At 38.7% G+C, this 27,977-nt stretch overlaps 5 protein-coding genes across 5 annotated transcripts; 3 read left to right on the top strand and 2 right to left on the bottom strand.

The window, feature by feature from the left end:
• LOC113465928 (GATA zinc finger domain-containing protein 15-like) lies at positions 1 to 6,338 on the top strand. Its single transcript, XM_026820890.1, has 4 exons — positions 1 to 562; positions 618 to 1,124; positions 1,247 to 1,354; positions 6,265 to 6,338. The coding sequence occupies exons 1-4, from the start codon at positions 1 to 3 to the stop codon at positions 6,336 to 6,338; spliced, it is 1,251 nt and encodes a 416-aa protein (XP_026676691.1).
• A 15-nt stretch (positions 6,339 to 6,353) lies between these two features.
• On the top strand, positions 6,354 to 18,299 carry LOC103505578 (tyrosine-protein kinase Btk29A-like). Its single transcript, XM_026820889.1, has 10 exons — positions 6,354 to 6,455; positions 7,615 to 7,763; positions 9,856 to 9,921; positions 14,879 to 14,954; positions 15,485 to 15,631; positions 16,022 to 16,121; positions 16,708 to 16,820; positions 17,073 to 17,123; positions 17,720 to 17,816; positions 18,052 to 18,299. Exons 1-10 carry the CDS (start codon positions 6,354 to 6,356, stop codon positions 18,297 to 18,299), a joined length of 1,149 nt encoding a protein of 382 aa, XP_026676690.1.
• A 2,550-nt stretch (positions 18,300 to 20,849) lies between these two features.
• Positions 20,850 to 21,979, bottom strand: LOC103505566 (insulin-2-like). The gene is made up of 2 exons (XM_008469905.3): positions 21,694 to 21,979; positions 20,850 to 21,317 (listed from the first exon to the last, which is right to left on the bottom strand). Exons 1-2 carry the CDS (start codon positions 21,929 to 21,931, stop codon positions 21,145 to 21,147), a joined length of 411 nt encoding a protein of 136 aa, XP_008468127.1. The 5' UTR covers positions 21,932 to 21,979; the 3' UTR covers positions 20,850 to 21,144.
• Positions 21,980 to 22,095: 116 nt separating this feature from the next.
• Positions 22,096 to 23,484, bottom strand: LOC103505565 (LIRP-like). The gene is made up of 3 exons (XM_008469904.2): positions 23,172 to 23,484; positions 22,596 to 22,874; positions 22,096 to 22,288 (listed from the first exon to the last, which is right to left on the bottom strand). The coding sequence occupies exons 2-3, from the start codon at positions 22,831 to 22,833 to the stop codon at positions 22,116 to 22,118; spliced, it is 411 nt and encodes a 136-aa protein (XP_008468126.1). The 5' UTR covers positions 22,834 to 22,874; positions 23,172 to 23,484; the 3' UTR covers positions 22,096 to 22,115.
• A 2,186-nt stretch (positions 23,485 to 25,670) lies between these two features.
• LOC113465927 lies at positions 25,671 to 27,615 on the top strand. Its single transcript, XM_026820888.1, has 3 exons — positions 25,671 to 25,777; positions 27,093 to 27,135; positions 27,391 to 27,615. The coding sequence occupies exons 1-3, from the start codon at positions 25,671 to 25,673 to the stop codon at positions 27,613 to 27,615; spliced, it is 375 nt and encodes a 124-aa protein (XP_026676689.1).
• The last annotated feature ends 362 nt before the right edge of the window (positions 27,616 to 27,977 follow it).

Below are 27,977 nucleotides of genomic sequence, written 5' to 3'. Positions count from 1 at the left end.
ATGTTTCAACTAAACGATATATTACCCGAACATTCCCCTCCGTTGCAACGAAAACCAAACAATCTTTCAACCAAACGCTCCTCAGTAGAACGAAAAACGAGTGGAGCTTCCTTGGGAGCTATTGAAGCTGTTGTGACAGGTACTCCCAGTGTAAAAGATGTGATAGAAGAACCTGCGAAAACTTCTAGAGACAAAATAAACGATGACATCTCCTACACACTTAGGTCAAACTGTCGATTGAAACCAAATCGCGTTTTCACGATTACCCCTGTGAAAACTGACGATAACAATGGGAATGGAAATGTCAATGAAATCGAGAGCAAATCCAATGGAGTCTCCAACAAACCTAACAAGCAGCTTGTAAGAGCTGCTGTCAGAAGAACAACATCTGGTCTTCCTATTGTTGGTAACTCTACGCTACACAGTGATAGCAAATACAACCCACCACAATATAACAATGAACTGAAAACAAACAAGTTATTCCTCAGAAATGACACAAGTCCTGTGATATTTACCTCTAAAAACAACAATGCTAGCAAAACAAATGTCCATGATCACACAAGTGAGCACGCAATCAAAAACCATGAGCCCTTAATAAAAAGTTTGAGTGGTGGAAGCGCTAGCAGTAATATTTACCTCTAAAAACAACAATGCTAGCAAAACAAATGTCCATGATCACACAAGTGAGCACGCAATCAAAAACCATGAGCCCTTAACAAAAAGTTTGAGTGGTGGAAGCGCTAGCAGTCGATTGCCCAACAGTAACCTTACCATATCAACTGGGAGTGGAGGCGGTAATACAAAACTCACCTCTGTGTTCGGTAGAAGTAACACAGAAGCTAAACTGCCGAAGCAACTTCAGCCTCAAACTCAAACATCTTCCATCGTATTCCAACAGCCAGCGATGGCCCGTAGCATGACGCAGGACTCATTTAACGAATTAATTAAGAACAATTTCAACACAATGCCGGCGGGGTCGACACAGTTCTTCATTCGACAGCCGGGGAGTGATAGTGCGGGGCCTGCAGCGACTGCTTTAGTACGAAGCAATACAGAAACTTCTCTAGTCGATGATCAGTTGGATGATCTAGGTTCCAATTCCAACAGCTTGAATAGGAATTCGGGTATGCGTGTGCTTGGATATATTTGGACGTTTTGGAACAAAGGACAATCACCTTCAAGTAATTCTACTAGCAGCTCCAGCTCTAACGGAATCATTCGAATAACAGCTTGAATAGGAATTCGGGTATGCGTGTGCTTGGATATATTTGGACGTTTTGGAACAAAGGACAATCACCTTCAAGTAATTCTACAAGCAGCTCCAGTTCTAACGGAATCATTCGAATTCCACCAGGTAGGACGTTTAGTATTCATTTGCATATTATCTGCTCTAGCCTTCAATATAGCCAGTAGCTACCATTAACGATATTGATATTATTGATGAGATAAATAATCATTTAATGATTTTACATTAATTTTGCATCTAGCTCTGAACTAGATGAAGTAAGGCCGATGACATATAGGACGAAAAGAGTTCCAAGTACTAAGGCGATACCTATAAATTGTAGTTTGTCAGCCAGTGTGCCATGTGTGCTTAGCATTATGTTAATTTCATTCTGATTAGGTCAATGTCCTTCTGAGCCAGATAAATCTCCCGGTGCATCTGGTAGTCCTTGAGAATTTTGAGTGAAAATATTAAAACCCGCTGTCGTGTAGGCAAGTAGGCACCTATGTTGACTGGTCTGAACGTCCCGTCTGTTGAAGATGGGTATTCATTTTCAGTTTTGTTAGAGATGTTTCAGAAGAGATAAAACAGACTTATCATTGTCTGTTCCTGGATTAACGACTACGGTCATAAAAAAGAAACAAACAACTGGAAAAATTGAAATCGTGATGTGTGATCATTAGCACAAATGTCCTTCATTAACAACATCCTAGATGACATCATTGAGCAATAAAGATAAAAGAAACTGTAACATTTTCACATTGTCTCCCAATGAGTAAACAACTAAACATTGATATACTTCACCGTTCTTCGTACAGGTGTTTTCAAAAAGCACCTCAAGTTTAAAACGTAATTTCCCAGGAAACTTCTGAGTTCTGATGAGTATTAGGCTATTAGGTATCCGATATCTGACTAGACTGTCTTTTGTAATGATTTTCGACTAAAGCACCTTGGCTTGGTGACGTCACAAAGTTTATCTCCTCCGGAGATCAGGTCAATGTTATATCCAATGTTCTGGCGTGTAGTGGCAATAAAAGTGATGGTATTATTAATGACCAATACATGACTTGCCTAGTGATCTTACAGGTCCCTCATCTTGGTAACTGTTGTGTTATCTTAACCCGTATATACGTTACCTTGTTATCTGAAGAACACTTCGAGTGGTATCAGGTTCCATGAATCCTTCAGCTCTTCTTACAGGATGATCATGTCTGACCATCTGAATTTCCTGACAAATTAACAAAAACTGTTCTTGAGAAGTAATCCACATTTTCGTTAAACAGCAGAGGATAGCTCTCAAAAAAAAAGCACTAGGCGAGGTTAACGCTGAATGTGTGCTCTACCACCTAACCCTTGGAGCTGTCTTATTATGTGGTCAAATTTTCACATGAATTAGTGTAAAATTCCATACTTCTGCTGGGATTGAACCCGCGCCCTCCTGTTTACCTGACATCCAAATTTTCAAACCTTTCCTTATCTAGAGTTTTTCAAACTAAGCAACGTCGAAAATGTCGGGTATCTGGACGGACAAAAAGATCCGTGAACCTCGCACTTTCTAGTTTCTACCTCACCCAACGATTAATACTCTTCCACTATTAACTGGATTCCTTGAAACCTTACTCATAAATAATGTAAATCTCTGAACAAAATAAGCAATAAATAAAATTGATAGTAAATTCTTTGATACCAGTTTATCCAATAAAACTTGTAGGTTAATATATTATTTAAGCAAGGATATAGTGCGGCAGTGTGGAACTTGAGAAAAGTGTTTCTCCACACCTGAAATGTATCTCCCTCAAGTTTACATGTTGGAAATCGAATCACCCTCCCGATTGTGGCTTCGATCCTAGATACCTTCTGACCTATCGACCGCAAAATCCAAGCTTTTACCACAACACACGTAACATTATCACGGGGAATATAATTGTTCAAAGTCGATGTCTCAGGTTGTCGAGATGTCGAGTCGGATTGGCAATCCTTATTGATGTGCTCGGTTGTATTGATCATTGCGCTCTTCTTGATGTCTTACGTCAATGTTTGAGTTTTGCACAATGTCTTTGGTTGCATCAGGTTGACTTTCTCGCTGAAGAGACGAACCCACAATGACATGAAAATTGTACATCATCATTACTGACGTTTAGATCAACGTCATCATGAATTGGGTATCCTTGGTAATATCTAAGAATATCTCGGGTTCTATGTCAAACATTCAAAGGTCATTTTGGCCAGATGAAGCTGCTTAAAATGAGGCCTTCCCCCAGCCTTAAAAGTGTCTTTTTAATCCAGGCATAGAATTTTAGCTTCATAGAGAATTTTGATCAACGAGAGGGTAATGTGTCTTCTTCTTCACACATGGTCGACGGCCGTCGAGCGTCGATCGACTATGTTTGAACAATGGACACACCGACTACTTTTTTAATAGAAACCTGTTGGCTATAGTAATAGGATTTTTGAAAACACGTTACCGCCAAGAATTAATAAATGGTGTTCCACTGTGGTTAGCTACCAATTCGTAAGATTTAGCATGACAATCAAATAATCAATTACTTCGATCGAATGACTATACCTATGGAAAATTCGCGAGCGACAAGGTAAGGTGTTGGGAAATCACATTGAGTTGTGAAGGACCCGTAGTAATCGGAGTTTGGTTGAACGTGAGTGTAGTGAAACAGTGTTCATTGTTTTTACTTTGTCATCCCGCAATCAATCAGAGCAATTCTTTCGATTAATTAAATTAATTATGATTGACTTATAAATAACTAGTGCATTGACAAGCTACATACAAATGTATGTCTGTTGTGCCACTTGGGTATCCAGGGCTCCAGGGGCGATCACAGTTCCGATAATCTGTACAAATTCTGAAAGGGGGCGATCGTAGAGAAAAGGTTGGGAAACACTGCTGGGGTTGTTTTTTTTTTTTTTTTTTTTTTTTTTTTTTTTTTTTTTCTAAGCGGCGCTACTAAATGTCTGAAATCCTAATTGTTCGGCCCTTAATGTCTTGCCTTTGTTTGGATAATATCCGGGACCAGGACCATATTTTGAATTGAACATATTATGTAGTTTCCTAAAGTGTGCTCTAGGGCCCTAGGGTATAACAAATTTTTGAGACTTGAGAGAAAAAGTTTTTGAAAGAAACCCAGAATTAGGTTCAAAGATTTGAGAAATGTAAGAACAAAAAAATCAATATTGATATTATGGAAAGAAAGTAAAAAAGTTACAGACCCACTCACATCTGAGAAATACATAGCTCAGTTATACCCATCACCTAGTAATACACAGACCAAGACCTACCACCAGCAAATCAGATTTAATGATTTTTTAATGATGTCATGCTGCAAATATTAATGAAATACGTGCTGAATAGGTACCTACATTGGAGCAACGAAAACTAATAATTTTCAATTTTTTGCAGTATAATTTTTGTGTATGGTAAAATAGTTTGAAATTGATTAATCACCTGTGACACAAACACAGTTAATATATTTTATAATTAAAAGTAAAAATAATGAAAATAAAAACTTGATCTCTTAGTAAAACAAACCATTTCTCCTGGCTACATTCAACACGTTTGCTGCCCTGTCTCATTGTGTGTAGTTGAAGTATGTCAAATGTAAACATCTTGACTTCGGCCATCACCCACTTGAACAAGTTATGTTTCAACTAAACGATATATTACCCGAACATTCCCCTCCGTTGCAACGAAAATCCTTGACTTCGCCCATCACCCACTTGAACAAGTTATGTTTCAACTAAACGATATATTACCCGAACATTCCCCTCCGTTGCAACGAAAACTATGTCTAATTGTCATCCATTTTCCGGTAGGATGGAAAGAATGGAAATTTTTGAGGAGAAAAAAAAATCTATTGAGAAGAATCTAATCGTCAGGGGAATCCCAATAATTAGAAACGCGCTTGTGTCCGATATGTAGGTTTCAATAGAGAACAAGGATTGATAGGAGAATTGAAAGATGCTACTAACCAAATAAACTCGATTGAAAAAAAATGCCTTTTTTTCCATAATGCGCTTTAACTCTGGAATACCAGGTTGTTCGCGCTGATTGCCTTTTTTACGGCTTTCTTATAAATAGCAGGGACTGGTAAAAAATTTAAGATTACCAAGGACTTTTGTCCTGAAAAAATATGCAGATGATGAAAAAATTAGCACCTCATATCAAGTGGTTCGACCTTTACACTAGCAGTAAGCTATACTGTTCTTACTGTGGTCACATTCTCATACCATGTCCCGAGTAGGATTTGAATACAGAACCTCCTGACTACCAGGCAAGCCCTTTACCATTGAGCTACCAAGGTATTCCTTCCCACTCTATCAATAACCAACTTGAAGATCTAAGCACAAAAAGGCCAAAGTGGCTGAGGTGTAATGTCCTAACCTTGAGGAAAAAGCTTTACGAATAAAGATCTAAGGAAAATGGTATTAATTGATTCTAACAACATAACTAAACAATAGTCAACGTACATTGAAGACCAAGTATCGCGTGTTATAGGACAGGATGTGAAGTCTTGGCTAACGTGATGTTTAATGTAACATAGCTAGACGCGACCTATACAATACCAAAACAATAGGCTCTATTGGACATTTATACAGGATGGTACCAAAACAATAGACTCTATTGGACATTCATACAGGATGGTACCAAAACAATAGACTCTGAGACCAAGTATCGCGTGTTATAGGACAGGATGTGAAGTCTTGGCTAACGTGATGTTTAATGTAACATAGCTAGACGCGACCTATACAAAACAATAGGCTCTATTGGACATTTATACAGGATGGTACCAAAACAATAGACTCTATTGGACATTTATACCGGATGGTACCAAAACAATAGACTCTATTGGACATTTATACAGGATGGTACCCTTAGACCGCTGTTACTATGTGACCAAATTCTCATTGATGGTAAATTACCATGTTGGAATCCGTATCCTTATTCCTTACTGGTACACGGTATAGTAGCTCATTCCATTGTCTCTGATTTTTAACGTCTTGTCTCCGCTGTTCTTGTCTGATTTCAGCTGCGGTAGTCGCAGGTTCGAGTCCCATAATGCCAGGATTGTCACCGAATACATGCGACACGGGTCCCTACTGAATTACCTGCGGCGCCATGAGAACACCCTGGGTGGGAATGTGGGGCTACTGCTGGACATGTGCATTCAGGTGTGCAAGGGTATGGCGTACCTGGAGCGACACAACTATATTCATCGAGGTAAGAGCCCGTGAGAGATACCTTACCTTGATGGACCCGTAATTTCAGCATTGTTGATGTCTCTCCAATGCTGCAGGTCGCGAAGCTTCCATCTATCTCTATTTTGAGCTACTCTTATCCAGAGTTGTCCTACTGATTTCTTGAGTGGGTTTTCCCATCTTGGACCTTGTCATAATACGATTTAAAAAAGTTTTGAAATTGAAAATTGTTTATCTTTCCTGGATATCGATGTACAAATTTTCCAAATAGGACTGAAAAATCCCCTTGCTCGGGCAGTCTGAAAAATGTCTCCTTTTATCCTGATGGGATAATGTTCGTTCTCGGAACGGCTGGCTTTTCTCTGGGGGCACCAAATTCCCGATCAAGTGGGCCCCGCCCGAGGTTAGAATAGAATCTTCTTCTTTTACTGCACCTTTTCCCAATCTTATGTGGGGTCGGCGTTACCCTCCTTTATTCTACCCCTCCATACCCTCCTATCTAATGCCTCCTCCTTTCTCCATCCCTTTTCTCTCAAGTCTTCCTCAACCTTAACTCTCCACCGAGGTTAGAATAGAATACATATACCTTGTTTATCCTGCTCGAAAGAGACTAAAAAGTCCCTTTACCCCAGCAGTCTAAACGAGATCTCGTTTATTTTATGGGTTTGATAACAATATAACAGTGGACCTTGCTTAATTTTAAAAAGAAAAAAAAAAATATAATAATAGTAAGAAATTTGTGTAAGAAAGAAGGGGGAAGTGTAAGGATGAATAATAATAATGATTAGATGATAGTAGAGGTGAGATAGTTATTTCATGGTGGATTTCACTAATGACTTAATGAGAGATTTCACTAATGGGAGAATTTTCATTGATTCAAACGAGTTTTTAAAAACTCCTCCTCTTTAGATCCCTGTAAACTCCTTTTTGATTATTAAAATATATCCTTTTTGGACGATTAAAAATCCTCCCATTACTTAAATCTCTCATCAAGTCATTGGTGAAATCCACCATCAGCGATGTGAATGGACATACTTTGTATTGTAAATGTTACAACAGAACACCCAAATAAGCACCATTCAATAGGATAAGGAAAGTCGTGTGATGTTCACACCAGATTTTTTAACTATGAATTCTGAATTCCGGTCCCCCAATAAAAGCCTATTCTGTTTTCATTTCAGCCTGATCAAATGATTCGACCCAAGGTGGTGGTAGCTCTATACCCGTTCAAGGCCATAGAAGGAGGAGATCTCTCCCTGGAGAAGGGAGCGGAATATGAGGTGATGGATGACACTCAGGAGCATTGGTGGAAAGTCAAGGACAAGAATGGGTGAGTAAGGGTTAATAAGAACAAGAATGGTTGAGTAAGGGTTAATGTGTAAAGGACAAGAATGGGTGAGTAAGGGTTAATGTGTAAAGGATAAAAATAGGTAAGTAAGGGTTAATGTTAAGAATCCAGGAACAGACAATGATAAGTCTGTTTTATCTCTTCTGAAACATCTCTAACAAAACTGAAAATGAATACCCATCTTCAACAGACGAGACGTTCAGACCAGTCAACATGGGTGCCTACTTGCCTACACGACAACGGGTTTTAATATTTTCACTCAAAATTCTCAAGGACTACCAGATGCACCGGGAGATTTATCTGGCTCAGAAGGACATTGACCTAATCAGAATGAAATTAACATAATGCTAAGCACACATGGCACACTGGCTGACAAACTACAATTTATAGGTATCGCCTTAGTACTTGGAATCAGAAGGACATTGACCTAATCAGAATGAAATTAACATAATGCTAAGCACACATGGCACACTGGCTGACAAACTACAATTTATAGGTATCGCCTTAGTACTTGGAACTCTTTTCGTCCTATATGTCAAAACGTGTTTTGGCACTAAAATCTGACCATCGAAAATTTGACCCGATTACATTACTTTCCTTCCTATAGGATAAGGAAAGTAAAACCAGATAAAATATTATTTTTATCGAGACAATTTCAATGAGTAAATTCGAGTTGTTATATTGGTGAGCTTTCGATACCACTCTGGGTGTCATCGTCAGACCAAGAGAGATGTTGACTCTATAGCAGCAGTAAAAATTATTTCTTCCTTTCTGTGAAGCTGGAGGGTGAAGAGAATTCGACTCCAGCAATTGAACTTGGGACCTACAGTGTACAAGGATAGATACGGAGTTCCTCTTATGACCCCACATAAGATTGGGAAAAGGTGCAGTAAAAGAAGAAGATTCTATTCTAACCTCGGGCGGGGCCCACTTGATCGGGAATTTGGTGCCCCCAGAGCTCGTATATTGGTCATCCAGGACATAGCGTGCGAGACCAAAGTCCGCCACTTTCACCACGTTCTCCGAGCCAACCAGACAGTTCCGTGCCGCTAGATCTGAAAATAAATGGAAGAGGATCAGGACCAATCCAGAGTGGTATCGAAAGCTCACCAATATAACAACTCGAATTTACTCATTGAAATTGTCTCGATAAAAATAATATTTTATCTGGTTTTTTATCTATGAATTCTGAATTCCGATCCCCCAATAAAAACCTATTCTGTTTTCATTTCAGCCTGATCAAATGATTCGACCCAAGGTGGTGGTAGCTCTGTACCCTTTCAAGGCCATAGAGGGAGGAGATCTCTCCCTGGAGAAAGGAGCCGAATATGAGGTGATGGATGACACTCAGGAGCACTGGTGGAAAGTCAAGGACAAGAATGGGTAAGTAAGGGTTAATGTGTAAAGGATAAGAATGGGTATGTAAGGGTTAATGTTAAGGGGTCGAGTGGATTGGAACTTGGAACTCGACACATGCATTCAGGCACACTCCATTTGTCAAGGGTCTAGGTTTACCTTGCTCTTGGGATCAATTTAATTTGAAGAAACCATTTACTGATGAAAATTTGTAATAAAACATTATGTGGTCAAATTCTCAAATAAATGAGGATAAAATTCCATACCTCGGCTGGGATCGAACCCACGCCCTCCTGTTTACCAGGCGAGGTCTTGACCACTACGCCACCGAAGCAGGTATGAAGGAGCCTGGAGAGATATCCGTGACTCGAAAATGTTAAGAGGTCGAGTGGATTGGAACTTGGAACTCGACACATGCATTCAGGCACACTCCATTTGTCAAGGGTCTAGGTTTACCTTGCTCTTGGGATCAATTTAATTTGAAGAAACCATTTACTGATGAAAATTTGTAATAAAACAAGTTGAAAAAGGGTTATAATGTGCTTGCCTGACAAACAAGAGGGCGGGAGTTTAATCCCGGCCGAGGCATGGAATTTTATGTTCATGTAAAGAAAGTAAAATTACAAGTACATTTGTCAACATCCCCTACAATATGAATTCCCAAAAAGCTTTTTCAAGAAACATATTTTAACTAACCATTTTTTCTGTATGTTTTCAGATCTGTGGGGTACATTCCAAGCAATTATGTGAAGGAGAAGGAACTGCTGGGTCTTCAGAAATACGAGTAAGTTGTCAGTTGACTATGGAATGAAGAAATAAGGTACAACTGTAGAAGTGGATATTTTTGCCATCTATATAAGTCACAAAACAAAGAGATCGAGGAACGACATTTGTGATAAGCAGTCAATACTTAAGAGAGTTGAAATCCTTAAAAAATGTCGCACATCCAAGTATGTGGTTCAGGACGAGCCAGCTAAACCTGACTGGAGACCATCAAACCCCCGGCTTCAGCTAAGCCGTTAACAACAACAAATGTCGAAATAATTGACCATTAGGTATTTGTTTCCCAAAATTATTCATTATTCCCTTATTAATCCCTTTAATAATCTCCCTCCCTTTAGTAAATGGGGAGCCTTAGTAAATGGGGAGCCTTAGCTTACTTGACTTAACTTTGGGAAGGAAAAACTTAGGTATTGGAAAGTTAAGTCTTGAAAAAATTGGTACTTTTATTTTACGAAAACCAGAACAGAGCTTTTTCTTACATGTTGACTTGGGGGGGACTTTTGAGCGGAATTACATTTTCCAGAACTTTTTCTTACATGTTGACTAATTGAAAAAATTGGTACTTTTATTTTACGAAAACCAGAACAGAGCTTTTTCTTACATGTTGACTTGGGGGAGACTTTTGAGCGGAATTAAATTTTCCAGAACTTTTTCTTACATGTTGACTAGGGCATAACAGTGGCGGTTTAGCTTCGAGACTGAAAACTTCCCCATGTGATCGTCCTGTGCCCGCCACTGCTGGACTTAGCCATGGTAAGTCTTCTTTTTTTCCACCCATGTTTTCCTAGTGGGAAATCTCTATTTCTGATTTTTAACTCTTCCGCCGACGTTTTCCTAGTGGGTATATTTTCCTTTCCTTTTATTTTATATGCCTCTCAACCATGTCATTGAAGTATAAAAGATAAGTAACCTGTCCTTTAATTTCTCTACCAAGGTAATGAATACATGTCCCTTGTTCTCCCTCTTCCCTTCTCCCATTCCTCAGATATTTCAATTTCTTATTATATCTACAGTAAGTTTGCAGGTATCGAACTTTTTTTCTCATTTTGTAAATAATTAAAAATAATATACCTTGTAGTAATGATTATTTATTAATTATTATCTACAAATTAGACTTCAATTTTTCGTTGTTTTTGATGTTGTTTAAGACCGATACATGGCTGTTGACTAAGGGAACGTTTGAGTGGAATTAAATTTTGCTACAATCAATCAGACTTCGGTGATGGAAATCGAAATAAGCCTTACTGTGTTAATCTGTTAATAATTACAATGGGATTGCTTGTCCTACTTTGATAGTCCAATGAAGGCACTTATCAGGGTGTCTACCAGACTGGAAAACCGGGAATTGTCAGGGAATTTCACGGAGACTGGAAAAATCAGGGAATTGTCAGGGAATTTCTCAAAAAATTCAAAAATCCAAAAAAGTCAGGGAATTTTTCGAGGGAATCAGGCTGTATGTCGTAAATTATTGGTGTAAAAAAAAGTGGATATAACTTTCGAAACTTTTTGATATTGGCTTGTTACGAGCGCATATTTCTAAAAAGACTTGGGCAGTAAAAAAAAGTATGCAACCTTGAAGGAGCTACTTAAATTTTCTCGAAAAAAATTTCGCCTGCGGCGCTGTCAGTTTGTGTTCTATAGAAATGGATTGGGGGGAATAACTATACTCGTCTTTTATCACGTATTTAATTACATAAAAAACTGACACATGACAAGCTACAGGTTACATACTTACTGAAAAGTTTCGCCTGCGGCCCTGAAGATTACACTTTTGACAAGTCTACTTCTCTTACTATTGTAGACCAAAATCTTCAAAAAATTCGCCTGCGGCGCCAAATTTTGTTTTTGATAACTAAGTTTTTTAATATTAGAGACCAAAATTTTCGTCTGTGGCCATAAAAATTTCAATTTCGTTAATTCTGGTTTCTATAAATTGTAGCTCACAATTGGTTTTTTAATATTAGAGACCAAAATTTTCGTCTGTGGCCATAAAAATTTCAATTTCGTTAATTCTGGTTTCTATAAATTGTAGCTCACCATTGTCAAAAATTTCGCCTGCGGCGCTGCTCATTTCCCCCTTTTTTGTGTTAACCTTCATTCCCCCAGGATATGTGAATCTGTAGACTGTATAATGACAAACTTCAGCTTCATGCTTTTTAAAAAAATTCTCCTGCAGAGCTGAAGATTAGGTTTCGATGAGACTGAATTTCTGAAGATTTTAGACCAAAATGTTCAAAAATTTCGCCTGCGGCGCTGTTATTATATTCTACATTGTTATTATATTCTAAAAAAAAAAAAATGTCAGTACACCTATAGTAAATACCTATTAGCTGTAGTAGTCTTGAGGTCATTATCTTGGTCAAAGGTCATTTATCTTGAAAAAATTTGGCCTGCGGCGCAGTTATTTCATGGTGCACATGGAGGACTCAAGAAATTTAACAGGCCTGAGAACATTGCTTGGAAAAAAAATCGGCTGCGGCGCAGTGGGAATAGGGTAGAAAATCTTGTAAAAGTAGACTGGAAATTTTGAAAAATTGGACTGGAAAACCGGGAAAAGTCAGGGAATTTTATTTTTCCATTTTGGTAGACACCCTGGAAATAAGGGGGAAGAGGGGGAAGTATAAGGATGAATATTAATAATGATTAGATGATAGTAGAGGTGAGATAGTTATTTCATGGTGGATTTTACTAATGACTTAATGAGAGATTTCACTAATGGGAGAATTTTCATTGATTCAAACGAGTTTTTAAAAACTCCTCCTCTTTAGATCCCTGTAAACTCCTTTAAAAATCCTCCCATTACTTAAATCTCTCATCAAGTCATTGGTGAAATCCACCATCAGCGATGTGAATGGACTTACTTTGGAACTTATTCATCAGGTTCTCAACTATACGCGATTCTCTTCCAAATCTGACGTCTGGGCGTATGGGGTTCTGATGTGGGAGGTGTTCACGTGTGGGAAGATGCCGTATGGTAGACTGAAGAACACGGAAGTGGTGGACCGAGTGCAGCGCGGGATAATCCTCGAGAAACCCAAGGCGTGCTTCAAGGAAGTTTATGATGTGAGTATAGTCAGCATAATAATAACAATAATAGACTCATTATTATGTGGTCAAATTCTCAAATAAATGAGGATAAAATTCCATACCTCGGCTGGGATCGAACCCACGCCCTCCTGTTTACCAGGCGAGGTCTTGACCACTACGCCACCGAAGCAGGTATGAAGGAGCCTGGAGAGATATCCGTGACTCGAAGGAGCCTTAGTAAATGGCTATCCCATCCTCCACTCAACGAAAGTACTTCAAACTTGTCAACACAAACCTCTTTCTTTACCTTGCTTGCATAATTCATGTTTTTTTATGATTGTTTACCAAGTCATTATACTGTTTTACCAAGTCATTATACCGTGTAAACATGGAACCGGTTGGTGTGTTATATTCTAGCTGTAGGATAACGTGAGGTTTCGTGCAAAAACAAGTTGAAATTATTCAAAATCCTCACTCTGCAAAATGGGATTAATAATGAAAGCTTATATTATCCTTCTTCTGCTTGTTTTTCATGTCAATCTTGGCCTCATTGCTATTAAACGAGTTTTGCCTATGAAGTCTAGTGGACGAGAAGAGACACACTACTGTTAAAAATCAGTTTGAAAATTTATTATATCGGTGCGTTTTCAATTTAGTAGTAAGCACCTTGCGAATTTAATGAAAATTATTCAAAATCCTCACTCTGCAAAATGGGATTAATAATGAAAGCTTATATTATCCTTCTTCTGCTTGTTTTTCATGTCAATCTTAGCCTCATTGCTATTAAACGAGTTTTGCCTATGAAGTCTAGTGGACGAGAAGAGACACACTACTATTAAAATCGGTTTGAAAATTTATTATCTCGGTGCGTTTTCAATTTAGTAGTAAGCACCTTGCGAATTTAATGATAGCAAATCAGCATAGGCACACTATGGGCAGGAAGGTCAAGCTGTAATATGAAATATTATGTCTAATTGTCATCCATTTTCCGGTAGGATGGAAAGAATGGAAATTTTTGAGGAGAAAAAAAAATCTATTGAGAAGAATCTAATCATCAGGGGAATCCCAATAATTAGAAACTCGCTTGTGTCCGATGTGTAGGTTTCAATAGAGAACAAGGCTTGATAGGAGAATTGAAAGATGCTACTAACCAAATAAACTCAATTGAAAAAAAAAATGCCTTTTTTTCCATAATGTGCTTTAACTCTGGAATACCAGGTTGTTCGCGCTGATTGCCTTTTTTACGGCTTTCTTTTAAATAGCAGGGACTGGTAACAAATTTTAAGATTACCAAGGACTTTTGTCCTGAAAAAATATGCAGATGATGTAAAAATTAGCACCTCATATCAAGTGGTTCGACCTTTACACTAGCAGTAAGCTATACTGTTCTTACTGTGGTCAAATTCTCATACCATGTCCCGAGTAGGATTTGAATACAGAACCTCCTGACTACCAGGCAAGTCCTTGACCATTGAGCTACCAAGGTATTCCTTCCCACTCTATCAATAACCAACTTGAAGATCTAAGCACAAAAAAGGCCAAAGTGGCTGAGGTGTAATGTCCTAACCTTGAGGAAAATGCTATTAATTGATTCTAACAACATAACGGACCGAGTGCAGCGCGGGATAATCCTCGAGAAACCCAAGGCGTGCTTCAAGGAAGTTTATGATGTGAGTATAGTCAGCATAATACGACATTTGTGATAAGCAGTCAATACTTAAGAGAGTTGAAATCCTTAACAAATGTCGCACATCCAAGTATGTGGTTCAGGACGAGCCAGCTAAACCTGACTGGAGACCATCAAACCCCCGGCTTCAGCTAAGCCGTTAACAACAACAAATGTCGAAATATTTGACCATTAGGTATTTGTTTCCCCAAAATTATTCATTATTCCCTTATGAATCCCTTTAATAATCTCCCTCCCTCATCAGGTGGTACGTGGGCGATATGTCTCGACAGAGAGCCGAGTCCATACTCAAACAAGAGGACAAGGAAGGCTGCTTTGTGGTGCGGAATTCCTCGACGAAAGGCCTGTACACACTGTCGCTGTACACGAAGGTGCCACATCCACACGTGAAGCATTATCACATCAAGCAGAACAGTCGGGGAGAGTTCTTCCTAAGCGAGAAACATTGCTGCCATTCCATTCCCGAAGTAAGTGAGAAAAAATTATGGACCTATTATGTAGACACCCAGTTCTCTCTGGCTGAGGTACGTTGAACAGGGATTAGACCAGCTTAGTCTGGCTAGGGGACTTTAAACAGGAAGTATATCAGCCTGAATTTCCCTTGCTAAAGAAATAGCAAAGGTTGAGTGCGAAGGGCATCCACTCGTAAAATTGTAGCCAAAACCAAATGTCAACCCAAAACAATCACCCTAGTTAGGGCTGATCGAGAGGGTGACGAAAAACGCCGACCCCGTCTGTACGCGGGAAAAGGCGAAGAAAAAGAAGAAGGTTGTCTATTAGTTATGACACCACAACCAAACGTAACTGAAATTATCTTCTCAAACAAGAGGACAAGGAAGGCTGCTTTGTGGTGCGGAATTCCTCGACGAAAGGCCTGTACACACTGTCGCTGTACACGAAGGTGCCGCATCCACACGTGAAGCATTATCACATCAAGCAGAACAGTCGGGGAGAGTTCTTCCTGAGCGAAAAACATTGCTGCCATTCCATTCCCGAAGTAAGTGAGAAAAAATTATGGACCTATTATGTAGATACCCAGTTCTCTCCGGCTGGGGTACGTTGAACAGGGATTAGACCAGCTCAGTCTGGCTAGGAGACTTTAAACAGGAAGTGGAAGTATACCAGCCTGAATTTCCCTTGCTAAAGAAATAGCAAAGGTTGAGTGCGAAGGGCACCCACTCGTAAAATTATAGCCAAAACCAAATGTCAACCCAAAACAATCACCCTAGTTAGGGCTGATCGAGAGGGTGACGAAAAACGCCGACCACGTATATACACGGGAAAAGGCGAAGAAAAAGAAGAAGGTTGTCTATTAGGTATGACACCACAACCAAACGTAACTGAAATTATCTTTTCATCTAATTTCACACATCTCCTTCTACTTCAGGTGGTGAACTATCACAGGCATAACAGTGGCGGTTTAGCTTCGAGACTGAAAACTTCCCCATGTGATCGTCCTGTGCCCGCCACTGCTGGACTTAGCCATGGTAAGTACCCTCTGACGGGACAGAGTTCGATTCCCAGGAGAATCGAAGTCTTTAAGACATTTTCCTTGGTCCTGTTTGGAATTTGGGGTTCCCGCGTAAGGAAACTCGACTATGTTGAATACCGACATCAATATCATGTTGCTTAAAAATCATAAAAAGTAAAAATGTTACAATTAACTTTTAGCCAGCGGTGATAGCATTGATTTTTACCGATCTCTGCAGACAGATGGGAGATAGATCCCGCAGAACTGATGCTACTGGAGGAGTTTGGTGTAGTGTAGTTTAATGGCAGGATTCTCACTCAGTGAGCTCTTGCATCCACGTTTTCCTATTAGAAAATTTCTAATTCCGATTTTTACTGATTTCCCGGCAGAGTCAGCCTTTTTCAGTCAGTTCCATTTGCCTATTCGGGGATTAGGGATTATTATCCGCTTTTCCGTAAATCATTTCTTATGCATTTTTTTTCTTCTTTTTTTTCACCCACATTTTCTTAGTAGGAAATTTCTATTTCTGATTTTTAACTCTTCCACCGACGTTTTCCTAAGTGGTTAATTTCTAATTCTAATTTTTTCTGATTTCCCGGCAGACAAATGGGAGATAGATCCCGCGGAACTGATGCTACTGGAGGAGTTGGGTTCGGGGCAGTTCGGTGTAGTGAGGAGAGGCAAGTGGAGAGGCTCCATAGATGTGGCTGTCAAGATGATGAAGGAGACGCAGTGGGAATAGGGTGGAAAATCTTGAAAAAGTAGACTGGAAATTTGAAAAAAAAAAAAATGGACTGGAAAACCGAGAAAAGTCAGGGAATTTTATTTTTCCATTTTGGTAGACACCCTGTATAACTACGAGTGTGTTCTGTTTTGTTCTCCAGGTGATGAGGCAGTGTTGGAGTCATAACCCGGAAGAACGGCCCTCGTTTCGTGTCCTCAAAGACGCCTTGTCTACTCTGTCAAGATGATGAAGGAGGGAACCATGAGTGAGGACGACTTTATTGAGGAGGCTAAGGTAAATATTGGTTCTCTTTTATCTTGCTTGCTTTCTTTTAAAGTTACACTTCCACACGAAAGGAAATTATCGTTCCTTTGATTCTGTGGATAGAAGTTTGTTTGATCTTGACTGGTTGACATTGGTGAGTTACATCGTTTTTAAGAGGCAGGGTTCTCCTGAGAGAGCGAGTATCGCGTCTGCCTTGTAAGCGGTAGGCCGTGGGCTCATTTCCCGTCCTTGGCGGACTTTATTTTAAACAGATTCTTGGAATGGCTGGCTTTCTCCTATCCTGTCCTCCTTCTCTCTTCGATTTCGGACTATAAGACCTCAGTAGTTATTGTTCCCTCTGTAAAAAAAGATATATTTTTATTCCAATTTATTTGTATTAATTTCCAACATTTAGAAATTACTGTTATAATAAGGAAAAAAAGATTAAAATAAAGTAAAAAAAAAAAAAAAATAAAAATCTTGAACTTTGGATTGCTAGGAGAGGAGCTACTGCTAGTATAACAAATTCTTTTCCGTATCCGTGCTATACGAGTATACGTATAATAAAACAAATCCGTACAGTAAAAAATAAATTGAAATTGAATGATTCTATTTCCGTTCGTCAGGTAATGACCCGACTGCAGCACCAGAACCTGGTCCAGCTATATGGCGTGTGTTCCAAACATCGGCCCATCTACATTGTCACCGATACTTCCTCTTTTCGTTTAGGTCTGCTTGCGGATTGACTCCTGCAAGTCCTTCATCAGATGCTCCCCTCCCATTGTTCTCTATGCTCACTAGCGCTCGACTACTCTCTAGTGGAAACCATACGAACTACGAAACGCAAGGACTCCACCAGTACGCTATAAAACCCACGTATGTGCCAATAAAAATGCTTAAAAATCTTTGAATCCAGCATTATGATATGTTTGCCAATATGATATTTTGCCAATTCAAGCCAGATATTTGGTGGCAGCTGGCAGCAACAGTTTTGTCATAACTGGTCCCGTTTCGTTTGAGTACGCTATGAAACCCACGTATGTGCCAACAAAAATGCTTCAAACCAACATATGCCAAGTGTGTGTGGCGGCAGCAGTTTTAGATGCCCATGTGTATTTTATTCTACTTATCAACTGCCATAAAATATTTCTCAATATCGGGAAGATAATGAAGTTCCTTGCATACTACGAAGTGTTCATGGCATGAGATTGAAGTCCTTGTGGTATTCTTAGACACATTTAATGTAGCAGTTGTTTCATTGCTACGAAATAAAAACGGTGAAACAATAATCTTTTTTTAAAAAAAGAATCATTACCGATTCTTTTCTGCTAAAGACATTTTACCCCAAAAGGGCCTAGGTTCGTATAGCTTGAGCCATCTTTTAGAACTGTTGTCCCTACACCTAAGTCTCAGAGTGGGCTTTTTGTGTATAAGTTTTTGGGCCTAAGCAGAGTTAGGGCCGTCTTGAAAATACTTCAATTACATTGCGATTAAACAGTAAATGACGACTGTCAAGATATCAAGCGATGAATTTATGTACCTATTCAATATTTTTAGGTACTATTGAAAAACAAGTACTTACTATCACTTTGTTGCCAAAATTTGCAATAGTGCGAATACTAATAGAGCTTGAACTCCGATCTTGACTCACCAGGTGTTTTCATTTTAACTGTACCATAGGACGAATCACACAACTTACACTTTAGCAACTACTTTTTTGCGGATATTTGAAGAGTTCATATCACTTAGCCCTCTTTCCTCCGCATTTTATTGTTTTCCTATGGTACCGTCAACAAGTAAATGCCTAACTTTTCTATTTTTTCTAAAGCTACCTGACAATATTCTGTTATTTTTGAACTAGGGGAACAATCTTCGATGAAGCCAAATCTATTTATATTATAATGTAGCTCTAACTAGGCTAGGTATGTGTATAAAATGTGTTAGTACAATGTAGATGACATATTTCGTAAATGTTGTGTTTTAGCCATAGCCAATTAATCCCTGATAGGTGTGCAAAAGTCCCCTATTGACCGACTTATTTTATTATTTCCTTTATTTCGTATTATTGGCCTGGACACCCATGATCACACAGTATATCACATAGACCATATTTTTTCACGTACACAGCTATTCCATCATTCATCTACCACACGAACTATTCCCCTAGATTCTAGACTAAATACACCAATCATACCCGTAGGCTCTGGACATACTTGAATATTTTTTAGATCTTGTTCCTACCTCTGGGCCCAGTTTTTCAATATGACTGGCAAAGTTCATTGAATCTCATTTATAAAAATCATATATTCTCACGTTTGATGAGATTTGTCAAACAACGTCAAGACCCTTGTGAGGGGTTGTGTTTACATGAATTTACTTCATTCCTATAAATTATAACATACTCATTAAATGTAGGAAAGAGAATACTCATTTTGTCTATTCAAGTTTAGTGCAATTCTTTCTAGTTTTAAAACATTTATCCTCTTTCATCCTCATTAAAAGCATATTATTATACCCTAACCAAAAACTGTTCAACATACCTACTCATTCGTTTGATAACATTTGACCATCTTGCCCTAAGTGAAGGCTTAATTTTAAGGTATAATAAAATGTTCCTAAAATTACCTATACCTACCTATTATGTCGCACATTTTACATGGTCCTCTTTGAAATCTCATAATTAGACATTATTTGTAGTAGTTATTCAGTGATTGAATTTCATACTCATGTAATATAACTTACTTTACTTTTGTGTTGTCTGTATTTATACCTACCTACATACATTAAGACGTAGGAAATATAGGGTACTTGCGTTTTTATTATATTTTATAATTTTTTATATAGATATAAAAAAACTTTTATTTATAAAAGAAATGGACATATTTGAGAGTAATTTTAATTTAATAGTGATTTTAGTTATGTGATAGATTTTTTTATTATTATTTTAAAGTTTATTTTCTAGTTTTAAGTTTTAAATGTGTTTTTCATTTTAACTTTTATTTATAAAAGAAATGGACATATTTGAGAGTAATTTTAATTTAATAGTGATTTTAGTTATGTGATAGATTTTTTTATTATTTTAAAGTTTATTTTCTAGTTTTAAGTTTTAAATGTGTTTTTCATTTCCACCAATGTAGTTTCTATTCTTGATGTTCCAAGTATAATTTTTACTTACCTACATGATATTTTCCTTTCCTTTTATTTTATATGCCTCTCAACCATGTCATTGAAGTATAAAAGATAAGTAACCTGTCCTTTAATTTCTCTACCGAGGTAATGAATACATGTCCGTTGTTCTCCCTCTTCCCTTCTCCCATTCCTCAGATATTTCAATTTCTTATTATATCTACAGTAAATTTGCAGGTATCGAACTTTTTTCTCATTTTGTAAATAATTAAAAATAATATACCTTGTAGTAATGATTAATTATTATCTACAAATTAGACTTCAGTTTTTCGTTGTTTTTGATGTTGTCTAAGACCGATACATGGAATGTGTTTCTGATATATTTATTTGATAATCTGAGTAGAGGCTATTGTTAGGATTAAAGTAAAAAATCAGTTTTTACTTTAATCCTTTTCTCAGTTTTTAGAAGAATTTGTGAGTATCACTCAACCAAAATATGGACAAGCATTGACTGACTTAATGGAATGTGTTTCTGATATATTTATTTGATAATCTGAGTAGAGGCTATTGTTAGGATTAAAGTAAAAAATCAGTTTTTACTTTAATCTTTTTCTCAGTTTTTAAAAGAATTTGTGAGTGTCACTCAACCAAAATATGGACAAGCATTGACTGACTTGATAAATAAATTATTACACCTAAATAGGGAGTGAAAATACCTTATAACTTGACATCGAAAAATAAATATATTTAAATACTTAGTTATGTTAGATTATCACAGAAAACAAACACGGTCCATTACATGGAGAATGGAGGGAGAGACAATACAATACAGAGAAACAATGAAAAAATTATTGACGGACTGACCAAAGTTTGGGTTGCCAAAATTTGAGGGGGGGAAATGTTTTAATCTAAGCTGTCTAATCCACTACTCACAGTAGTCATACATGGTACTCAGCTTACAGCTCTCTCGACAGCATTCGTCATAGACACCCTTGGTAACGCGTTGAAAGTGGTCCGGGTTCGATCTCGTGGTTTGGCGCCGAAATCGCTTGAATCGCACGTCATCGTAATTGTACAATTCCGGAATGGGATTTGACTCTGAAGGGAAAAAAAAATGAGGGACATGTTGAAAGAAAAAGTTGGAATCTAAGTAGTTATCGACATAGAGAAAAAAATGTTAATAAATTGCGTGAATGATGAAAATTTCTAGAAGCATTTATTCATATACTTATTTTCGATCAAAAAAGACTGAAAAGTCCGTACCATACCGCCTCGAATAGCTGTCTGATTCTCTGATTAGTATCTTTACTTCTTTACCCTAGCAACTATTACCTACTATTTCATACTTTGATTTGGATTGGAACCCGTGACCTTATCTCTTTAGGTTAAAAATTTGACTTTCTCCTATCTTTTTTTTAGTGCCTTAGCGGGGAAAAAAGATAGGAGAAAGTCAATTTTTTACAGACAAACTCACCTGAAAACGGGGTACTTCGTTTGCCATTATGATAGTATTTGCCGCGACACACCAAACTCAGCATATTGGCCAGTTGTCTTCCACATATCTTCATCACTTTGTTCTCATCTGGAAGTCGATCATATTGTGAAATGGCTTGAACAGACCCTAGGCCAGGCTGAGAACCGCTGAATAAGTCCAGGAGGAGTAGACCGATGAGTGAAGTCAGAACAGTGGACTGACGGAGAGAGGGGCTCATTGGAATAACCAGGGAGAACTCTGAGAAACGATGGCGTGATTCTGAAAAATTTCAAGCCAGATATGCCCGGTAAACTTGTTTCCCAATTAGTGAAAATTGAGAAATATTTCGATATTCAGGAGCACATATCTGGAGTTTATTATTTTTACGTTCTCATTTGTTTTAATCTAAGCTGTCTAATCCACTACTCACAGTAGTCATACATGGTACTCAGCTTACAGCTCTCTCGACAGCATTCGTCATAGATGCCTTTGGTAACGCGTTGAAAATGGTCCGGGTTCGATCTCGCGGTTTGGCGCCGAAATCGCTTGAATTGTACGTCATCGTAATTGTAGAATTCCGAAATGGGATTTGACTCTGAAGGGAAAAAAAAATGAGGGACATGTTGAAGGAAAAAGTTGGAATCTAAGTAGTTATCGACATAGAGAAAAAACGTTAATAAATTGCGGGAATGATGAAAATTTCTAGAAGCATTTATTCATACACATATTTTCGATCAAAAAAGACTGAACGTACCATACCGCCTCGATTAGCTGTTTGATTCTCTGATTAGTATCTTTACTTCTTTACACTAGCAACTACTACCTACTATTTCATACTTTGATTTGGATTGAAACCCGTGACCTTTCAATTTTTTAAGTCAATTTTTTACAGACAAACTCACCTGAAAACGGGGTACTTCGTTTGCCATTATGATAGTATTTGCCGCGACACACCAAACTCAGCATATTGGCCAGTTGTCTTCCACATATCTTCATCACTTTGTTCTCATCTGGAAGTCGATCATATTGTGAAATGGCTTGAACAGACCCTAGGCCAGGCTGAGAACCGCTGAATAAGTCCAGGAGGAGTAGACCGATGAGTGAAGTCAGAACAGTGGACTGACGGAGAGAGGGGCTCATTGGAATAACCAGGGAGAACTCTGAGAAACGATGGCGTGATTCTGAAAAATTTCAAGCCAGATAGGTATGCCCGGTAAACTTGTTTCCCAATTAGTGAAAATTGAGAAATATTTCGATATTCAGGAGCACATATCTGAAGTTTATTATTTTTACGTTCTCAATTTTTTTCATCCGGGAACGCGTACATAAATCAGCTCCGTATCAGAGACAGTAAAAAAGGAAGTATTTTATTTGTGAAAATTGTAAGTACCTAAACCTTTTTATGGTTAAACAGTGTAAAATAAAAAAACGTGCTTTTAATACCTTAAAAATTTTTAAAGTTCACAACCCGCGCTTACCTCTGGATCTTGATGAGTGACCTACGAAACAACCTCCTAAATCCGCGATAATCAATCACCAGGCTCACCTATAACTACTCTAAACACCGCTTCTCTTTACGAAGCACCTAATGTGACTGCTGGCTCTGTGATTAATGACACCTTTATATACCTGTACACAAGTTCAACTAGATACATGTAGAGTTTGTAGAGCGCAGGAAAAAGAAGAAGAAATATGACTTTGAGGAGAGAAAAAAAAGATCACTTTAGTGAGGGCCCATCACAAATATTGTTGGAAATCTGACTATAAGTGTTTGAACTAACAAAAATAAAATCGTTCTCAACTGTGTAACTGCTCAATTAACTGCTAAGGTCGCCAGCCTGATTAGCTTGGTTGGTAGCCCGTCTGCCTTGTGCCTTGTAAGCGCTAGGCCGCTGGTTCGATTCCTGCCCGGGATGGACTGGGCATTTTTCGATTTCGGGGCAATTTGAACTGGGATTGAACCCACTTAAGCAAAAGGCCTCCTCCCTCTTGAGCTTCATTTTTCTCCTTCACTGTAGGCGAGACTCCGCAAAAAAATTTGGAACATCCCCCCGTACATCAATGTGTGAACCCTCGGGCCCCCCCTCGACAATACGGGCCTACTGTACCTACATAATCATGTAGGTAGTTTAATTTTATTTTATAATAATGTATGCTATCACCAAAGAGCCTGAACGGGGAACAATTAATTCTAACTGTACTCGACATGAGACTAAAACCACCTGCAAACATGATTGCCAAAAATTGGTCTCTTATCTTTGCGTCTAATTAAGTGTCCTGTAGGTTTTGTTAGGTCCCGCCCACACGTGCAAATTATTGTGAAAAATGCGGGCTTTTCTTAAAAAAAAAAAAAAAAAAAATGTATGTAGGTACGATAGAAATCTTGCACGGAAGTCACACGGAACACTTAGTTTAAGCTCCGTTGCGTGTGGTGTTCGCCTGGACGAGTGACCGATGAACACGTGACACGTGTGTCAGTTTGGCTATTTCGAGGTAGAGCTGAAAAATAGAGGTCAATTGAGTCCAGACCTTTTACCTGCTAGACTTAACTAGGCCAGCATACGGATGTGTTTCTAGTGATTATAATCAGTAAAGTCATTGGGCGGATCAAACTTTTTTTTTTTTCTTTCTCTCTTTTTTAAGAGGTTTGGAACTGTAACAATGGAGATTTTATCATCTGAAAAAATCAAAGAGAAGGAAGATACGACAGGAGAAAGCCAGCCATTCCGAGAACAAACCATATCCGTTCTCGGTAAAGTTAGCTCCAGGTGGGAATCGAACCCGTGACCTGACGCTTACAACGGTAGGAGCGCTATCTTCCAACTAGGCTGACAGATCTACTTGCTAGGCCAGTATACAGAGGTTTCTAGATTATAATGTTTATGCTATGATCGATGATTTTTACTCGCGGATGGATTTAACCATGGACTTTTATCGGTTTTAAACCCAATTTTTCATAGAACTATCGAGTAGGCAAACGTAACGCACGCTCATGTTAATTTCTTCTACAAGACTTGGTCTAGGGCGCCAGACATAACATGCGGTAACCACAGAGTAAAGATTGAATCGACTAACCGGCTCCCCATGTGGTTTATTTTTAGCTCATCTTGAAACTTGATATGATTTAATACGATATCTCTTTATGCACCTATAATATGATTAATGTCATTTATGGGCAAGGAATACCTATAGGTAACAGTTGTAGGTATCTATCATCTACCCAATAGCATCCTAACAACTAACAAAGCACATTAGGTAGGTAGGCACCTACCTACCTGACGTACATTTTGTCTACTTCACTCTTTACCTACTTCTCCACTAATCTCCACCCAAGTTCTGGGGTCCGCGGTCCCCGAGTGGGCACAATAAATTAAAATAAAGGGGATTTAGCTAAAAAGGGGGCCGCGTAGGGGAAAAAAAAGTTTGGGAACCGCTGGTCTAGTAATTTTATTTTCACGCCATGCTAGCATGCTACCTACTCCAAAAAAAATGAGGAAGCATCCAAAAAGCCCCATTTTATTTTAGAAACCCCTGATTATGCAAAATTTGTTGCTAACTTCACACTGTTTTGGAACCCCTGTATTTTTTTTCAACATTAGCTAACTTCTCACCATTAAAATAATCCGTTTACCGTTAGTCCGTTATCAGTTTTTATCACCGTTATCGGTTAATCGGTTATCCGTCGTTTCGTTATCAGATTATCATTATCACTTTATTCCTAGTTCTGTAGTTATTTAGTTAGGTAGGTAGGTATCTTCTACCTGATTACTAGATTCAGATTCAGACATAACAGTCACGGTAAGAGAATTTCCCCCCTTTTTTAAAGTGTTTTTTTTTTTTTTTTTTTTTTTTTAAGAGGTTTGATAGAAGAAATAGTAACTGACAGGGTCTTATCGTCCCAAAAGCAAAAAGAGAAGGAAGACAGGATAGGAGAAAGCCAGCCGCTCCGGGAACGAACCTTATCTGTTTAGGATAAAATGCGAACCAGCGGGGAATTGAACCCGCAACCTAACGCTTACAAGGCAGACCCGCTACCTTCCAAGAGTCCAAGCTATTTAGACTGTCCTGAAGGGAGTGAAAGCGGGTGCAATTTCCGTCCGGGACAAACTTTATCCTAAACAAATAAAGGTCGTTCTTGAAACGGCGGGTTTTCGCCTATCCTATCCTCCTGCTTCCTTCGTTACAGTTCCCTCTATCAAACATCTTGTAAAAAAATCTTACTTATCCTATTTCGATCTTCTTCTTTGCCTTTCGATTTTCCTATTTCAATACCGTGTTACTGACTTCAAGCACCGATTTACGTAAGTACCTAAATGGGTGTTTTGTAGCTTTGGAAGTCTTGGCATTAACACGTGACACGTGTGTCAGTTTGGCTATTTCGAGGTAGAGCTGAAAAATAGAGGTCAATTGAGTCCAGACCTTTTACCTGCTAGACCTAACTAGGCCAGCATACGGATGTGTTTCTAGTGATTATGATCAGTAAAGTCATTGGGCGGATCAAACTTTTTTTTTTCTCTCTCTCTCTCTCTCTCTTTTTTAAGAGGTTCGGAACTGTAACAATGGAGATCTTATCGCCCGAAATCAAAGAGAAGGAGGATACGATAGGAGAAAGCCAGCCATTCCGAGACCAAACCGTTCTGGATAAACTTAGCTCCAGGTGGGAATCGAACCCGCGAACTAGCGCTTACAAGGTTATCTTTCAACTAGGCTGATAGATCTTCTACTTGCTAGCTAGGCCAGTATGCGAAGTTTATTTATTAAATAGGTAGGTTTGATAGAGGAAAATGTAACTGCTAAGGTGTTATCGTTCCGAAATGGAAGAGAGAAGGAAGATAACAGAAAGCCAGCCGTTATCCGTTCAGGATAAAATTAACCCCAGGCGAGAATCGAACCCACGGCTTAGCGCTTACAAGGCAGACGCGCTACCAATAAAGCTAACTAGGCTGGTCGGAGGTTTCTAGATTGATCATGATCCGTAAAACCACCTAGAATTCTATGTAGATGATCGATGATTTTTACTCGCGGATGGATTTAACCATGGACTTTCATCGGTTTTAAACCCAATTTTTCATAGAACTATCGAGTAGGCAAACGTAACGCACGCTCATGTCAATTTCTTCTACAAGACTTGGTCTAGGGCGCCAGACATTACATGCGGTAACCACATCAGAGTAAAGATTGGATCGACTAACCGGCTCCCCTGTGGTTTATTTTTAGCTCATCTTGAAACTTGATATGATTTAATACGATCTCTTTATGCACCCAATAATGTGATTAATGTCATTTATGGGCAAGGAATACCTATAGGTAACAGTAAATATCTACCTACCCAATGGCATCCTAACAAAGCACATTAGGTCGGTACCTACCTACCTGACGTACCTACATTTTGTCAAGAGCTCTTTACTTCTCCACCCAAGGATACTGCGATATATTTGTAAGGTAAGTTGCCTTGAATCTTGTGAAGAAAAGCCTAACTTACGTAGTGAAGTGGGAAGTGGTCCAGAACTCCAGACGTTTGCCTGCAAATGAGGAGAGTGTGGGAGTGTTAAAATCAACTGTGTTAGGCCGATATATTAAGTCCTGAGAACCACAAACTCTTTTACTTTTTCGAAAAAATGGCCTTAAATAGCGGACGAACTGTACATTTTTGGAAATCCGGACCAGAAGAAACCATTCTTTTTATTTATTTTTCAGAGTCCAGAAGAGGGTGCTACAACTGTGACACATGCTTGTGTTGGAGGGCCCATTAATGATTCTGGCACCCTATACTACGCCAACTGCAGAGAGGACATCCCCCATCCCATGACTGAAGACTTGGCCACTCAGCAGACCCTGTTAGCATCATCTCTCACACTCCTGAAGAAATACTACGATGACATTCCACACTTTCTGAAGTGGGTTTTTTTCCAAGAGGTTTGATAGAGGAAACAGTAACTGACAGGGTCTTATCGTCCCGCAAGCAAAAAGAGAAGTAAGACAAGCCAGCCGCTCCGAGAACGAACCTTATCTGTTTAGGATAAAATCCGAACCAGCGGGGAATTGAACCCGCAATCTAACGCTTACAAGGCAGACGCGCTACCTTCCAAGAGTCCAAGCTAACTAGACTGTCCTGAAGGGAGTGAAAGCGGGTACAATTTCCGTCCGGGACAAACTTTATCCTAAACAAATAAAGGTCGTTCTCGAAACGGCTGGTTTTCGCCTTTTTAATGCAGATTATTAAAAGCATTGTCATGTACAGCGGAAAAGAAAGTGAACTACTCAGACACAAAACTTTCCATTTT

This window comes from Diaphorina citri, unplaced genomic scaffold (genome assembly GCF_000475195.1).
Source record: "Diaphorina citri unplaced genomic scaffold, Diaci psyllid genome assembly version 1.1 scaffold182, whole genome shotgun sequence".
Classification (NCBI taxonomy): domain Eukaryota; kingdom Metazoa; phylum Arthropoda; class Insecta; order Hemiptera; family Psyllidae; genus Diaphorina; species Diaphorina citri.
Note: the sequence above shows the minus strand (reverse complement) of the source record. Positions and strands in the feature narration are given on the sequence as shown.